The 18,438-nt window shown below is 39.3% G+C and overlaps 1 protein-coding gene across 3 annotated transcripts in view; it reads left to right on the top strand.

Annotated features, from left to right (window-relative positions):
* pcdh15a (protocadherin-related 15a) overlaps window positions 1-18,438 on the top strand; it is a 212,625-nt gene that overhangs the window by 156,098 nt on the left and 38,089 nt on the right. For all 3 annotated transcript variants that reach the window (XM_051376201.1, XM_051376212.1, XM_051376221.1), the window contains exons 25-26: window positions 1,091-1,203; window positions 17,780-17,889. In XM_051376201.1, coding sequence (XP_051232161.1) covers window positions 1,091-1,203; window positions 17,780-17,889 — 223 coding nt within the window. The remainder of the gene's footprint in view (window positions 1-1,090; window positions 1,204-17,779; window positions 17,890-18,438) is intronic.

Genomic DNA, 18,438 nt, shown 5'->3' on the forward strand with positions numbered 1-18,438 from the left:
TGAGAAGTGTTGAGTAATAATAGCCGTGCTGTACACCTGCATAATTATTATTGAAAATGAGCAGTCAGCTGATAGCCACACAGCTGTGAAAGAGTCAGTGATTGTGAAGCATGAATGAAACCGCTGATGCCGATCAGCTAACGTAAGCGAGACTTTAGTGCTCTGCTCTGCTAATAAAGTACGACTAAATTATGCTGGCTTTTAATAAAAATGTCAAGTCAGTGTGTACAAAATATTTGTATTAGCTTTCAGCATTTGACATTTTGACTTAATAATGACGGTGGTGATGATGATAAGTATAATTGATGATGATGATAATACATCCTTGATCAAAAATACAAGAATATTATAATAGTTTTACTGCAAAGACTCTAGTTATTTGTCATAGTTGATGTGTATTGTTCTGCTTCACATGTTTTAGCGTGATACAAGTGGCAGTGAAGATCAGTGGTTCATATTTGTGCATATAGATTTTTTTAAAATCGAAGAGCATTTTTAGGGCATTATTATTTTCTTCCATTGTCTCCATGATCATGTCATTGCTTCTCTTGTTGTCTGTGACCAGTGATACTGAGTTTTTCTATCGATTAAACAAATTCCCTCCCAGGTGCTCACATAAAGGTTTTTTTTTTTTTTTTACCAACTAAAGATGACTTTACATCTGGCACATCTTTAGTTGTGAACGATGGACCAGGTTCATAAGTCCTGGATTTGCCGCTTACCCTCACACGTTGTCTGTCCTCCTCTATCTGTTTCACTTTCCTCCTGCATTTTCCTTTCTCTGTTTCTTTAAACATTATGTCTTTGTTTATTCTCTTTCTGTCTTTGCCCCTCTGCTTCCCCCAGGCCCCTTTCTCCACAGTCTATGTATGTAGATCAATACATTCATACTCGCTCTCTGGGAGCTTTGCAGGCCACTCGCCAGATCCTATTTTTCCAGTCTGTCTTTATTAGGATGCCGAACATGTCTACAAAAAATGCCTGGCAACCTCAAAAAGGGAATTATTTGTGTAGTTAGTAGTAGTATGGTTAAAAAATGTTTGTGCTTGTATTTGTGTGTTGCTTATGTTTGTTCTCTTGCCCGATGCAGTTGTTTGTGATAGCCTATGATGATGGGGAGCCAGTGAAGTCGAACAGTACTTTGGTGGAGATCACTGTCCTCCAGCCTTCACGCATCCCAATCTTCACCCAAGAGGAGTACAGGTACGTGTCCTTGACACAACTGTTGATAAAGCTGCCTCTGCCTGTAAATTCACACATCAAAGAGCAGCTTAGGTCTGTAGCGTCAGACAGGGAGAGATGGTGAAAAAGGCTGGAGGAAGTGGGCAAGGTATCTTAAGAACACCTTGACACACATTTACATCTGTGGTCACATCTTCCATTCAGCTTCTGTAATACTTTGATTAATATTTAATCACTTGATATATTATATATTCTACCTTGAACTGCTGCAAATAGCCATGAAGTCACTATTCCTCATGCATTTATTATCTTGTAATAACGATTACTATCTGAGCATTATTGCTCCCTCGTTGTCAACGCTCAGTAAAGTGGCCCCCAGTTTTGAGTCCATGTCTCTGTCTTTGTCATGCTCTCTTTTCCTTGCATGACTGATTAATGAGCTTTGAGTATAAATATGCATTAGAGCTTTCGGGGTAGATGCTGCAGATCATCACTGCTGTAAACCACATTTGTTTCTCTTGGAGGGCAAAGCAGGGCTTCCCTCTGGGTTTATTAAGAGTCTCTTTTGACAAGATTAAGTGTTTAGACTGTTAAACTGGCAAAGAGAGATGCAGGATGGGGGAACATAATCTATACTGCTCTGAGATGACTGTTTGTTACACATGCGATAAGCGGCTCTATTGGGCCAGGGCAGGGTGGAGTTTGTCTGTACTGATTGTACTGTGACTTAGCAGGAGGCCAAGAAGTCATTTATAATTAAAAATAAACATGGTTTATTAACACTCCAGCTGAGGCTGCTTTGAAAAATCTTCCATGATGAGTGAGTACTAGCATTAACAGTTGCTTTCTATTATGTTGTGCTGCAGTGGGTACGTGTCTGCAGTGCTCAGGAGATCCTAGCCAGACTGTGAAGCTTTAAGGTCTGGTGGCAAAGTTGCCTGGCACAATGCAGTCTCTGGAAGCTTAAAGTAAAGCTTGTTTTAAGTGGATTGATTTACTAGCTTGTGTGTCAGTCAAAGTAGGGAGTTTTGGCAGACTATCTTCTGTAACAGAATTTGATATGCCTTTATGCATAAGACAGGGAAGGTAACGCATGCCCAACCTGTCAACACATCAGTTGAACTGTTTGTATGTTTGTTTGTGCACAATTATGCCTTTGTGCCCATCTCACTGGCTTTTGTGAGTGTGTGCCTGTATGTGTGGATACTTGTATATTTCCTCATACAGATGAATGTGTGTGCATCAAACACACCCTTTGCAATCCAGCACTTTGTATGTGTCCTCACGTTCTTCTGTTGCTCAGCTTTATTCAAAGATTGATATACACAGGCACAGCAGCATAGCTGTTGAAAGGCCATTGATTAACGCTTTGAGTGAGTGCTCTGTCTGACCCACACATGGAAATGTCGGGACAATAGGCATAGACCTCTGTATGGTGTCACACTGACAATGCTAACCATACCCAGTGGCAGGCCTGCTGTAAATTGTGAGCCGTGAAAGCATTAGCCAGGTGCTCGAGCCTCTCTCCTGCTGGACGTGGTTCTCTCCAGCGGAGAGTGTGCAATCTGCTCGCTCTGCGATGAACTGTCTCCTCATTCCTCGCCTCTCTATCTCTCCCCGAGGAACCTTCTGAACACGAATCACTCTCTAAATGTCCACAGAAGATCTCATCTGTCTCTGTGAAGGCAGTTAGTTATAGCGGCAATCAGGTAAGCTATGCCTACAGCTCCAGAGCACACAATTAAAACAACTCTGCAGGGCTTTGGCTGACTTAATGATTTCTGCTCCTGCTTTATGGTTGGTCCCCTCCATCTGTCAGAGGGAAATGAGGAGCTCCCAGTCATTGTTGGCTAAAATAAATGGCTCATACCGTAGTTGCTACTGTAGCAGCATGTTGCTTTTCAGAAGGTTTGAGCAAAACACTTTCTGTTGTTTTTGTAGGATTACAAATATGTTTATAATTTCACAATTGTTTGAATTAACCACTCTGAAATTCATTTTAAGTAAGTAATATCATTAGTGTTAATACCAAAGCTAGTGTAATGTAGAAAGGTAGTGTAGTGCAGAACTTACAAACAACTGTAAAAAAAAAAAAAAAAAAACAACTCTACAGCTTTACACAGATTTAAAGCTCTTAGCTCACTGTTTTAGTTCTCTAGACCACGAGTAGACTATATGAGTCAAACCACAATCCTCAATCAAAGCCCCATATAATACTGCAGGCAGCCATGCTGAGTGTGCACTACCTGCCCAGCATGAAGTAAACCCTACACGTTAAACAAAGTAAAAACAAAAAAGAAAAGAAAAGGAGAATGAATATTGAACTTAGATTTGTCAAGTGGGCAGAAATGAGCTCAATGGAGTGGTCATGCTGCTCTGCATCGGTTGGCTGTGTTCTGTAAGTGAAAACAGAGATGGTGTATTATGGCTACCGTCGGGGGTTTCTTTGAGTTTGTTTGAAAGTCTTTCAGCCTTTAGTAGGGCAGCACAATTCTGTAAAATAAATCTGTAAAATATTCTTAATCAAACACAATATTGGGATTTTCTCTCACAATTCATAGAAAAATATTATTAAATAGAAATATTAATTGCATTCTTTTTTGCCTGTATCTATACAGAAACATAACAACTCTGAAGAGTATTTATAAGTATATGTAGTATTTTTCTACTGCCATCTTTACAGGAATTCAGTAATCACCTGCCCAAATTGCAGCCTCCCAACAACTCAACTCCAATCTGTTCCTATTGACTCTGTTGATCGAAGATATATCTTCTTCCAGGTGATAAGTGATTGACTCTATAATCCCCTTGTGCCTATATCTTATTGGGAGGGATTATCCAGGGCCTTGATAGCTCCATCATCTGCTGAAACTATGGCAAAACTTTTGCAAAGTATGTACAGTATGTGTCATTATCATCATATGTCTTTATTCTCTCTCTTTGATTGATTGTTGTTGTTTTTTAAAAAACTTTTTCTCAAACAAACTGTCACCCAGTTACTGCTTTCTCTTAAACATAGCAGATATGTTTTTTTAAAGTGTTCCTGCCACCAAAAGGCCAGAAGCAGGCTCTTCTTCAGTTTTGTCCTGAATAAATGTAATTAGCATGACACAAGTTGATCCTATCAGCTATAAAAAACTTGAAAAACGCTGTGCAACATCTCCTCCTCCTACTGCCTCAATATTCCACCTGCAGGATTTTTCAGAAATGTAATTAACTGCATGGCGTCAGATCCTCTGCAAATAGTCAACACTTCTCTACTCAGGCTATTTCCCACAGCCCCTGAAAACTGCAGTTATTAAGCTACTCAAATAAATCTATACCACTCACTAATGAAGAATTACAAGCCCATAAAGGTCTTTTTAAGTAAGGTTATTGAAAAGGCTTTTTTTCAACAGCTTAATACCTTCTTGGCTACAAATAATTGTTTTGATGTTTTACAGTCACGGGAGAAATTAGCAGCACTTGAGATGATGCCATGGATCATATGGTTATGTATGAATTAAGTTAATATTCTATTAGAAATTAAGTAGAAAATATTATTATCATGCCAACCAATAGTCAAAAATCACCTAATGCAGATTTAACTCATTTTGTAATTATTTAATAGCTTTTACAATGTTTTTTTTTTTTTCTCATTAAATATGTGAATTATTATATAATAATAACTAACTAACTATTATTATATGACAATTTTTTGGAGCCTGTTACGTCCGCAGTTGTGGGGTCCAGGGGAAAAGAGGAGTAATAATTAATAATTTACCCGGGCGTTTAAAGAAGGGCAGGAAACATAGAAATTTGTACCTTTAAACTATTTATTCCAACGTAAATTAGATCAAAACGTAAACACAAAACAACTTCCTAAAAAGGAAGGAAGTGAAAACACATTTAACTAAGCAAATCACGGATACAATAAATAAATTACGCTATCCCTCCACTGAGGGAATAATGGTAACACACGAGCACCACACAGCTCTGCTTTACACCCGACAGAGACAGGACTCTATCTGGTGGTTTTTGGCCCACTGGCCCCGTCTGCTTCTGTCGTAGCAGCTTTATAGCAATCCTCCTGATTGCTAAGCTACTGCAGGTGTGCCTGACCAGTCGGAGGGGAGGACGGTACCTGGAACAGGACACAGGACAGCAGAGGCAAAACATACACACGTAACAGAGCCCTATCGTAAAACTACTCTGAATGGCTCTTTTACATGGAACTCACGGACACAACCCTTTGGGGAAGTCTTTAGCACTGAGCACATGGGAAGGGAATTAATATTTATTTTCCCCCTGTGTGTGACTGGAGATGAGGAGGGTTAAGCCGCTATCTAACATGGTCCTACTCTGTGAATCCCCCCTCTTGTACTGAGACTACTTCTCTGGCCCAATGTTGCAAACCTGCGGTCTGAGCAGTTTTTCGTGGTGCTTATCTCCCCCACAGCACTTCCCCTTCTAAATCTACTCTAAATCACATGAGACTTTTGCCTCACTGCCTCTGAGTATGTCATTTTGCTCTCCTCCTCCTTTCACCCCCCCCTTACCCACCCCCACCCAAAGCCCCCCACATCCCCTGGGTTTTTCCTCTCAGCTTATATCTCTCTCTGTCAGTTTCTTTCTCACTTGGTCTTCCCTTTACTTCTCTCCTCACTGTACAGTCAGTAGCCCTTCATTTTCTCCGCAGCAAGGGGGTGAATTTCTCTCTGTGTGGGTATGTGTGATTCTGTGTGCATTCGCTCGCACTTGGATTTGTGTATTTCTCTGTATAAAGTCCTCACTCAGATTAGTGTAGGTTTTGTGGTCACTGTGATTAAATGGTCATTAATTATGTATTAGCCTGTTTTAGAATAAATGTGTCTTTGTTTTAAGCCCAATTGCCATTTAAACACATGCCACTGAAAGTACATGTCCATATTAACATCATTACATGTGTTTTTGTATTGTATATTTTAATACACTTCATAGAGCAGCATAAGCAGTTGGTATTTTTTGTTTGTGAAAGTAAACTTGTTAGACTTTCCTACCTTTTATCTCTGCAGCATGTTTCAAAAGTTGATCTCTTTAATGATTGAAGAGAATATCATTTGGGAGTGAAATGTCACGGCATTATTTATTCTCTTTACAGCCACTCTGTAGCAGTGATGTTGCAGACAGCAGATGTTATGCCATACCTGTCCCATTAATATGCAGTCTGGCAATCCTGAGAAGAGCACTAGAGCCCATTATTGAGTGATGCTCTTAGTTGTACTGTTAGCATAGTAAACAGTGTCAACATTGAGTATTACTACAATCAACAACATGCTGTCACTACTTATGCTTGCCGCCCCACTAATTACACAATTAGTGACAGTATGCTAAAATTACTGTCTAGGAGTCTTGTTTGGCGCTCAACGCAAACATGCACATTAAAAAACATTGTCTTGGTTTCAGCATACACTTTTAAAGACTTACATTTTTTAAAGCCTTGAGACATACTGTAGCTTTTTCCTATTTCTCCATTACTTTGTTACGCTGGCCATTAATGTGAATGTCAGTGGTAATAGCTCAAACTGTGGAACAGCACGTCTCTTTTCTGCAGTTTCTTGACGTTTACAGACCATAGAGACTGCCAGTGTACATTTTCCGCGGGTGTCTGACCACAATGTTACCTTTGATTTAATGTTCTCAGTGGTCTGACTCACAAATGGCCACACAGTACCTGAAGTATATAGATATTCTGAAGCCAGCCCCACTGGACACCACTACCATTAGCCACTAATCAAAAAGCAATAAATAACTCCTCAAATGTATTCCACAAAACCATTGCTGGTCATTTTAGAGGCCTTAAAAGGAAGACAATTAACTCAACCCTGTGCCCTCCATCGACTGTTCCTGATATCTGGAAGAAAATAGCATTCATTATTTTTAGAGAAAACAAATCCATCAACGTCATATATGCAATTCAGACAACGCTGTAATTCTTTCATAATTAGGCAGATGACATGCTTTCATAGCATACAGCTCTTTTATTGGCAGCCCTCTTGCAACTGTTGTTTTGCCAGACGTGTATACAAGTGATAGAGGTGCTCACAGCCTACTCATCCATGCTCATTGCCAGGCGTTTAAAGCTGTAAACCTTACGGTGTGCTCTCCCACACACTGTCATCACGCCTCACTGCAAATCTACATTTAAAAAAACAACCTAAATCATCTCTGTGTCTATCTACCCATCAATCTATCTTCAACATATCTTATCTATGCTTCCTTCCTCTTCCGAATCACAGCTATAGGTTGTGAAGCGCTTTCATCCTTGTGAAGGGCATGATTGATTTTCAGCCGCAGGTTTGAATCTGCTGCCCTGAGCCTTGAACCTCTTAGCACCAGAAGCGCACTGACCTTTCACTTGTCTCTGCTAAGTAGGCAGGCATCACTTGGCTGTCTAACAATCACCAAGTCACACTCATTGCACACATGCCAAATATCAGCTAAAGGTCGATGCTAAAAATCAGGGAAGAAAAGCAGTGTGACCTGTCATTAAAGTAACTTTCCAGATAATTATTAGTAACCATACCAAACCAACAGTATGGTTGGACACAAACTATCTAAGCCAGTGCATGCTGCAGAATAATTATGTTGTTTGTATTTGGATTTCTGAAGTGTTTGGTCGGCTGTTTCCCACTAGAAGGGTCAGCTATCACATTATCTTTTATTCCTGAGAGTGATGGTCAAGCAGAACATTATTCCAGGAGTGTAAGCTTTGGTACAAATGAAAGTGCTCCTCTTACATCTGACATGTCTGCCCTCACCATTGCTTAATTTATCTGACATACATGTTATTTTTCTCAATAATTTCCCAAATTCTAACAGAACAAGGGATGATAAGCAACAAGACAGGGAACCTGAGGGACAAGTGCAATGACAAACACATCGCTCCACTCGAATATGAACAACTAACAGTTAAAAAGGCAAAATAATTCAGCTCTTTCTAGCCTTCTATGAACTGAGGTCAGATGACTGACAACGAGACAAAGGCAATATTATTTTGCTGTGTATAATTTAAGAAGAGAAGAAAATTCATATATGATTAAAGGTATGTGTAATAGTGCTGGCACAGAACAGAAGGCAACCCACAAGCATGACACAAGCCATTAAAGGTAAGAGCAAAATCTGCAATGCAGTTATCAGGAAGAGGTTAAAACCAGATTGGCACACAAGACGTAAAACTTAAACAAGGCAAGGGGCAGGTGAAGAATCAAAATCCAGCGATCAGGCAGGGGTTTCAGGCGGGCAGGATCAGGTCATCAGGACAACGAAGGATGCTGGACTGCTTAGGATAGTGCAAAAGTGAATCTGGCAAGGGACTAGTGGAAGTGGGCCAGTGTAAATACTACTGGAATAATCAGAGGGAATGGGGAACAGGTGAGGTGATGATACTGGCAGGAACTGATTTATAACAGGCACAATGAATGATTGCAGAGATAAGGAAGGATTTGTGACAATATAAAGTAATGAATTAAGTTTTGAACTCTTTTGTACTTGTAAATTACAACTATGAATATCGTCTAATGAGCAAATAAAGGTCAGAGGAAATGGTTTGGGGAAGCACAACCTAATGTTCATGTCATATTGGAGTTATTTTAATTACAAGTTTTCGACTTCTAAATAGCATTCACATCCACACGACTAACACAATTAGCACTAGATTTTTCTAAAAGCTCTGATATATCCGACTTGCCACAAATGAGCACACCTCACATCAAGTAGTCTGCTTGTTCAATGTAATTAAACTGAAATTGAATGGATATGGTGTTATATTGTCAATGTATCATATTTTAATTTAAACATTGATGGCACTCAATAATAATAAAATTGGAATATTTCCTTTCTACCATCCATAGGACGTATGAGACATATGACTGGACCCTCACAGTGAACATTCAAAAAAGGGTTCTGTTATTTGTGGTTGCCTGTCCAGAACACAATTTCTGTTACTTATATTTCCTGCAACATTCTGCTAGTTAGAGAGATACTACTGTGTTTCTGTGGCTGAGGCCTCCAGGTGTTGGTATGGTAGAATAGATAATTTGGACAGGAGAAGTAATTTGACAGTAAAACATGCAGGATGGCATCAATACCTATATGGCACCGCGTGATATCACATTGCAAGCCCCAATGGCTGGCACAGTTTGGACAACACACTCATCCAGCGTCCAAACATTCACTGGCCAGGTCTCCTCTCGTGTGCTAAATGACCCAGTGGACGATATGTGAAGTGATGTCCTGTGGGCGGACATGGATAAGCTGGCACAGAGAGGTACCACTGTCTGGCTGCACAGTAAATGTTGTTTCTCTAGCTTTGCTAATGTTTTCCATCTTGCCCTCCAGAAGATTTTTGATTGAAGCCTCTTTCTTTCTTGTGGAACTCAGAAAAATAGCTCACTATGAATACAAAAGATATTCTGGGTCTGGTGTAACAAGATAAGTGATCAGAGGAATAGCTCAGGGAGGAACATGATCAGACGCGGGGTTGTAAAAAAATTTTTCTTTTTATATAGAACACGATAGTTTCATGTGAATACTTGCCTAAGTATTACTTAGTTTTAGAGGTGTTGGATTTCAGAGATGTTTGTTAGCACCAGAGAATTTCTTTGCTAAATCCTCTTAGCGAGTGTGAGTCAGCAGCTCCTAAACAGTCTGTGCTAATATCTGCTAGTGTTGAATTTGGTTTACAACTCAGAGAGCATTTGCTGGAGGAGGTGATGAATTGTTAAAATTTAAGGATTTTGAGGAAGCCTTGATTGGTATAGATAAAACGTATAATAATGCATTTGAATTGAAGTACCTCAGGACAGTGTAGTGTTTGGAATCTGCAAGGCTTTCATTTTTAGCATAATTTATGCAATGCTGGGAAGCTGGAATGACAGATTTACACTTAATGCATAAAAAAAATCAATCCACTTTAGATGAGCATTAGATGCAGAATGATTTTGAAATTCTCCCTATCTCCTTAATTAACAATGTCAATGCCTTGCTGGTGTCTATCTTAAATACATTTCCAATTGAATTTGCAACAATAGGTACTGAAAATCATTACTTATAAAGACTATATTACCATATGCACATTTAAATGAATTCTCTGTCAAAACAGAAGAGTTGGCCTTCTCATTCTTTAACACTAATGATATAGCTTTCTTGTAAAAATCGACTTGTGAAACAGATTAATGAGAAGGATGGCAGTGTGACTGTAAACCTACATTGATGACATAGGAAAGGACGTGCCTATGAAAGTGAAGTAAATCTTCTTTATATTAACACTGAATCAAAATACTTCCTGTACTGTGAAAGGGATGGTGGTGCTGTTGATCCCACTGAGAATCAACACAGCCTGCAGCAGTTGTTCCAGCAAGCTATCTCAAATAATCCAAATGTACATTACCTGCTAAGGTAAAAATCCTGAATGAAACAATTAGCTGATGGAACACTGCAGAACCACCAAAGACAACCACTTGTGTTTATTTGGAGTTGGAGGATCAAACCAGAGTTACTTTCGTTTGGAGTCTACATTCTACCCTCTAGCATTGCAAATTGCCTTATGTTGCTTTAATTGAGTGATTAATCAATCCACACAAATCCACAGAAAGTAGCCACAATAAATGCTAAAGTGTCAGATCACAAGATAATTCAGAATAAGAGAAGGCTCAGCTTCAGCAACAATATTGGTTACTGAATTTACCCATGCAGAAGAGTTGCCTCTGAAAGTGTACTTGCTAAAAATAAACACATATGAATCACATAAAGAGCTTTCCACATGTCAGGCCAGAATGCAGTTAGACCTTTCGCAAAAGACAGATTTTATTTTTCATCTATCATCACACTTTACACTGTATTATAATGTAGATGGAGCATTTGAATTTCACTAGCAATTTTGTATTTTAGTGGGCAGCACGGAGCTCTTGTGGAGGATGTGTGCCCCTGCATCCTTTATGATCTGTTAATCCAATTTAATCTGTACTTTCTGACAGGCCACATTAATGCACTAACCTTTATGCCACTGTGTCATTGTGAATATTGTATATTCTAGGTAGAGAATTGACTCTTGCCAAATGAATTAGCTTTGTAATACCCTGACTGTTAGAAAAACAGTTTTGAATAAACCTTTGAATATCGTGAACTAGGGAAGCTTGGCTCCTCTTAATAAGACATGAGCTCCCCTGAAAACATGATTTGTGAAATTTTGGGGGGTCTCTAAAATAATGACAATGTTCTATCAATTCTATGTTTTTGTATCTTCATCATCATGAATAATGAGTAAAATCAGGCAATTATTGATGTATTTTAATGCATGAGGGTGATCTAATTCACTAAAGATACTGACATGCAAGCTATCCTCGCCATCACCATTCAAACCTGCCAGAGCAATATCATAAACTGCACACACTGTAAGTCAAAGATCAGAAAACAACAAACTTTCACACTCAGCCTGAGCTCTGAATCGGTGTTATATCTATATATAACAGACTCTGTTTTGTAAGAATAAGTGAGCTCCCACGAAAGACGTGGTATAGTCCGCACACTGATCATGACTGGTAACAGGATCTCGTAATAGCTCTTTTTATCTCTTTTATCTGTTTCTCGTTTACCTTTCTCCACTCTACTTATCCGTCCCTCTTCGGTCTTGCCAAACATAACCTACAATCTTTAAAGTTTGCCCTTCAGTCAATAACACACTACAGCTCAAATAATATTACACTAAATGAGGGATGGCACTATCTTCATCTAAGCATGAACTTGGATTCCAATGGATTGCAATGTTTGAAAAAATATAATTTTTTTAAGGGCTCCATTTCATGGTATGAAAAGCAATATTTGTGGGAGCAAATTGACATCTATTGGCACATGATGCAGTGTTTACAGATGGTACTGGCTTAGATTATTACAATACAATACAGTTTCCAACATCTGGAACTGGGCTATGATTTAATGCAATACTGAAGTATTTAGACAGTCATTTTCATATTCATTTTGAATACCCTAATGAAATTTGAAAATCTATAGTAAGATTCAGGTTAAAAGGCTATTTCCTGTGTAAATCATGCTGTGTGACTGAGCTGACTTTGCCTTGGCTGTCAAAATCACTTAGAACCATGGTTTTAATAGAGAACATGAGCTTTGGATTCACAGCAGTGTTTTTCCTTTTTGTCTGCTTATGTTCCAGGAGTAGCTGAAATGGATTCCCTATGTGTAATTAAGTTCAAGTCAGAGGAGTCTCTGTTTGTCACTCTTCGAATTTGCTTCCAGGCAGGAACAAACAAGTTAACACCAGGGTGACATAACAGCTAAATAACAAACTCTCAAACACTTAAACAGGCACATATCCACCTCAACAGTCATCGAATTAGGCTGATTCATAATTGCTGAACAAAATGCGCGGCGTATTACCATCAGTCAGACAGAAATGTGCTGCAACACATTTGCAAGTGCATATTTATGGGCAATTGCACATACTGTTCATGATGATGTTTGCTAGTGAGCGCATTACAGTTAAATGACTCATGTCTGCCTTTGTTATTGTTCAAGACCTTTATGCAGCACTGCATCCACACACCCACTAGAAGAACACAGACTTTTGCACGCAGCGAGGTCACTCCTTGTATCTCCCGGCGTGTCCGTCGCCGCTTGTTCACTCGGTGATGCAATATATGAATAGAGAGGGAATGCGAGGTAGAAAGAGAGTCGACGGTAACAGCGGCCCCTGTGGCGTACGACGTAGTGTATACGCCTCTGCCTTGTCTCGTAAGCATCACTCCGCCATTGGCCCTGGGGCAGAGTGCTCGCTGACACCTGTGTGCCGCCCGCGCCTCTCAGTGGCGTTCCATTCACACTCTCTCATGTTGACACTGGGACTCTCTGCTGCTGCCTGTAGACATGTCAGCATCTTCCACTTCTCTTTATCTATCTCTCTCTCTCGCACTCTGTGTCTCTCTGGATGGGATTTTTCCTCATCTGAATATGAAAGGAGTGAAAAGTGGCTTTGGTCCTGCTCAGTAGTACATGGTATTGCATTATGCGTAATTGACTCTTTGAATTTGCCTACTACTTGACTGTTGAATACACAACTTATTTACCTTCTCTGGTATCTTCAAGTCTCAGTATATCAGCCAGCTCATAGCTCCCCCAACTTAATTATCAAAAATTGTTAGTCTTTGTATTCAAATAGCTGTTTAGATCCTAATTCCACTATTTTACATGCATACAATACATATTTCTATCTGCCCTCCTATCTGTCTATCAATCAGTATCTAACCTTTCTGGCATGCTTTCTGTCTACATGTGGATACACCTTTATACTAATCTGCACACTTCATACACCTTCACACCCCCCCTTGGCATTTCTCAACAGCTTACAACCCTCAGGCAGAGCCACTTTGTAGGGAAGTGATAACATGTCAGCTCTGCCTCTTCCTAGCAATCACACCATGCAGCCCAGTGCTAGCTCCACACATACTTTCATACCCAACTCACACTCAAGAACAACCTCAGGAAAATGTATGAATGGGTCAACACAGGTTATCCAGTCCTGTTGCAGACCAGAGTTTCACCAAAGCTGCAACCACCAAAGCTGAACACTTTGAACTATTTTGTAAAATGCCCAGAATCTCTGCAGAAAGTCATTGGGTGTCATGCAAGAACTACTTGTACAAACAGATTCATCCCTAAGGGGTATATGTGATTTAAGAGAATTTTCTCATATCCATAATCTGACCAAAATGTACGAGTGGTCCAGAGCTGTAATTCCAGTCACACACCTACAGTCTACCTTTCTCCACAAGGGGAAAACACTTGTTTTACTGAAGTATTATAACAACCTAATTGGAATGATAATAATGGAATAATGCAAGTTTAATCTTCTATTCACCATATGCAGGTGAAGTGTGTCAAACATTTTTGTTTTTCTTTGTGGATTTTGTGAGTTTATATAATTTGGCATTGCAGCCGCAAATTGTAAGTTCATAACCTGCTAGAAAAATGATCACACTCCAGTTGCTACCTCAGAATCCTTCTGTCATCTATCTCCTTGATTGTCACACCCCCTTGACTGCCTCCCATCATGGACCACTTTGCTATAGAAAGCCATTTGTTGGCATCGAACTTCATGCCAGTCTATACGCTACACATGTTATGTTATGTCCCTGATTTCCAGCAGAAGGAACTGACATTTTTGTGATTTAAATTTGCCCACAAGAACAAGTCAAGGTTTAGGATAACATTCTGAAAATGTTCTTGCACAAGACCCACTGCTATTGCTAGATACATTTTGGTTTTCAGTGGCTGAGGTCACAGTTCATGTGTAGTCTAGTGCTGATTTTGAAAGTGACTGTTACAACACAGCAATTCTCAAAAATAAGTATTTTGGGGAAATGTTTGCCTTGATTGGAGTGTCTCTTAGCCTAAAACAAATCAGCTGGGGTGGTTGGTGCTTGCTTCCACCTCAGCTTCACTGGCTTTTGCATCAAATGGTGGACACATTTTAGGTACAGCAGGCAATTGTAACAATAGCCTTGACAAAGATAATAATTTGCATAACCCTTTCATATGTTGGCCGAATAGAGGAAAGAAATTGAATAGGATTATACCCAGTTGTTCACATTATCCACCCTGATAGATAACCCTTTTGAGCAGTGGAATATGTACTCAATAACCTGTATCATAAAAAGGGTTTTTGTGTAAAATATATATTAGTCTCAGCAGCAATAGAGTTGTTAGTGTCGTCTAATCAATGACATCCCCACTTCTGGGCAGTTAATTACTCGAACAGACATTAGATTGCTGAAAAGTGTATTAAAAGTGAAGGCCCATACATTTAATGACAACCACTGTGTCACCCTTGGTTCCAGTGAATGGCACATTTATGTGACTGCTTTAGAGTCTCATGTTGGCCTGTACCGCACCTCCCTCTGCTCACACTGATTTGTGTTTTTGTCAGGCTTTTCCTGAGCCAAACAGGTAATCTGCTTATGTGAAGGCCACATTAATGAATTGGTTCTCATCACTGTGGAGCATGGTGTGGCTTCATGCTCCTGGATGTCACAGAGACAGCAATTATTCAGTGACAGCCCAACAGTACACAAAGAGGAGAGTCATTTAGTATTATCAATAACAGCACTGTATTTTTCATGAAAGGTTTTGTGAGCTCATGCAGTTCAGTCATTTCATTGCAGCATACACTCAACAATATTATTTTTCATGATGGCAAGCTATATTATCCTCTACCCAGGAGAATGGGTCCTATTTTCCAGAATTATTCCCAACCCGAGATGTCCTTGGGGATTGTTTGTCTCTAGAGATTGTAACTGTAGCCTCCAGGATGGATAGACAGATCTTTTTTACTGAATGTCCTTCAAGAACATACTGTTTTCGCACCTTTGTTTGCCTCTAAAACTTTGAGCGAGGTGAACACATACTCTGTGATGACTTTTATACTTTCCAACTGTCTAAAAAGTAACTGAGTGTGTTGTTTTACTCCAGTGAGCAGTGAAGACAGTGTCATTTATTGTCTCAACACCTATGTATCCTCTCAGCAAATAGACTTCTCTGTTTCTGTGTGGATTAAGTTATTCCCTCTCTTCATCTTCACCATGGCAAATTGTCTCAATCTTCCTTGTGGAACGTCTCACAACTGCAATCCTGTAAGGGGGAGTTGTTCTATAAAATAACAATCAACCCAGAAGGCTGACAGCCTTTTTGTTCTTTGGATGATTTCATTATTCATGGTGTAAAATGTGTTGGAACTGAGGGGTCAGCAAAGACTAGAGAGATGAAAGCATTAAATAATGCTATATCATAAACTTGGGCTGGAAGTGCCTAATCGCCTCTGGTCTATGTTTATAACTCTGACTGCCAAGATAGTGTCTAATCCCAAAAATACCCTTCAACACTGATTTTGACTGTATAACACAATCTGACTGATTATGGTGTGAGTATTACTCCCACGACTGTCACAGATTTCTTCCCCCTGCTGTGAATAATAGTCAAATTTTGTATGAAAACTGAAAAAAAAGGCATTACCACCATGCATACAGAAACACATACATACACACCTCAGCGGAGATAAGAAGCGAGAAAGCAGTATCACAAGATGGTGTCACAGTGAGATGACATTATTAGCTTAAATCAGCCCTCACCAACACACCACCAAGACAGGGTTCCCTGCTATTTATGGCAGCTGTAATTTCTGTGTAGAGTGGTGACAATCATATCTGCTGGATATGATTACCCACTTGTATGCCTGATAGTCAAGCATAGTCATTAGCTGTTACAAAGTCTCCCTTATCGAGGGAAAAACACTCAAATATGTTCACAGAACAATTCATGCTGTGTTTTCCATCAAATCTTTTGTTCTGATATTATTTTTTTTATCTGATAATAAAAGAGTCTGTCTGGCAGTTAGATTTTGGTGAAAAGGTCTTTGTTCAAACTTACTCAAAGAACATGATATTCAAATAATTAAAAAAATATATACATTTTATAAATATAAAACTGTTTAAAAAAAAACAGTTGTGGATTCACACTCCCACCACCAAAAAAACTCTTTTGCTTTGAGAGCAGGGTGTCCATGGTTAAAGCAGCGACAGGACCAGCAGAGCAGGGCATACATGCTTCCCCCCAGCAGCTTCCTCCAGCTTGTCCTGGTGAAGCTGAAAGATCTAATTCTTCCATAATATGCAGGGTCTGCCCCTTCCAGGCGGTCATTTCCGAAAACCCACCGAGAGGGAAGCAGTTACTAAGAGCTCAAACACACCTCAGCTGATTACCCTTAACACAAAGGAGCAGCAGCTCAATACAGAGGTTTTCCTGAATCCCTGAGCTCCTCGCATTTTCACATAGAGAGAGACCAGCCAGCCTGCAGAGAAACCTCATCTCAGCTGCTTGAATCTTCAATCTCATTATTGCGGTCACTACCCAAAGCTCATAGCCATAGTTGAGAGTCAAAGCAAAGGCTGTGCAGAAAAATGAGAGCTTTGCTCAGCTCTCTCCTTACCACCACACTCAGATACAAAGCCGGCGTTACTGCTGCTGATGCACCTAACCCATAGGCAGTCTTTTAAGTGTTCTTATCCTCACCACTATTATAGTTATTATTGGATATGTGGGAAGATCTGGCATCGGGCTAAGCAGTTGTAGCTTATTTATCTCTTAGAGCACAATGTACACATTCATTTACCAGGGAGGAGAAAATAATGTTCTGTCTTTAGTGAAGTTAAAATAAACAGTTCAGTTCAGTATTACTGAAAGAAATGACAAAAGAAACCATGCGAAACAAAATAATTGGAACAATAGGTGGCTGGTTTAACAGTTTCATTGAAATGTAATAAATTATTATTTATATATATTATATTTATATGTTTATACATTATTATTCATTGTTCATGCATTAAGTGAGAATTAAATCATTAAAATCAACCAACTTAATAATGTACATAGATAAACTGTACCTTTTATGATTGTATTCATCTTAACCCCTTTCTATACTGTACCTTTGATATTGGAATATCTGCCACAATTGTGGACAGCTTCATTGAGTCTTAATACTGTTTGCCTTATGATTTGTGCTCTGTCTTTCCAGGTATCCTCCAGTTAGTGAGTTGGCTCCAGTTGGCACACCAGTGGGGACTATTCTAGCTGCTGCTGTCAATCAAACCATCTTCTACTCCATTGTTGCAGGAAATGAACGAGGTACTTGTCTCTCTTTTAATTTATCCTTCCCTCTTGTTTTATCTTCCTTATCTTTGTATTTACATGCTCCCTGTTGGATCTCTATGTTAAAAAGGTGCTATATAAATAAAGCTGTACTTACTTACTTACTTACTTACTTACTTACCTACTTACTTACTACATGTATATATACCATACAGTCAGTAAAGCATACAATGAATGTTTTTAACTTAAAAAAAACATATACATAGTAAAAAACATATTCCAACACTTCTGCCAAGCACTTGCTTTTTTTACATAAAGCAAAGATACTTCTGTCCCAGAGTGTTAACTTCTACAAAGCCTTTTCTCTGTCAACTGCAGATGTCCACAAACCAGATTTCCATCACAGCAAAGAAAGCTGCAAAAAAGTATTTTTACTAACATCAAATTGTGTGCAATCAGATGTTAAAATAGTCCTGGAAAAGCTTCCACATTATTTTGAAAACTGTGGGTTGCGCATAATAGCTATAGGTACTGTTTGTCTTTGTCTAGAAGGAGCCAATTTTGACATGCTTGCAGCTTCAGACT

Source organism: Dicentrarchus labrax, unplaced genomic scaffold (genome assembly GCF_905237075.1).
Source record: "Dicentrarchus labrax unplaced genomic scaffold, dlabrax2021, whole genome shotgun sequence".
Taxonomy (NCBI): domain Eukaryota; kingdom Metazoa; phylum Chordata; class Actinopteri; family Moronidae; genus Dicentrarchus; species Dicentrarchus labrax.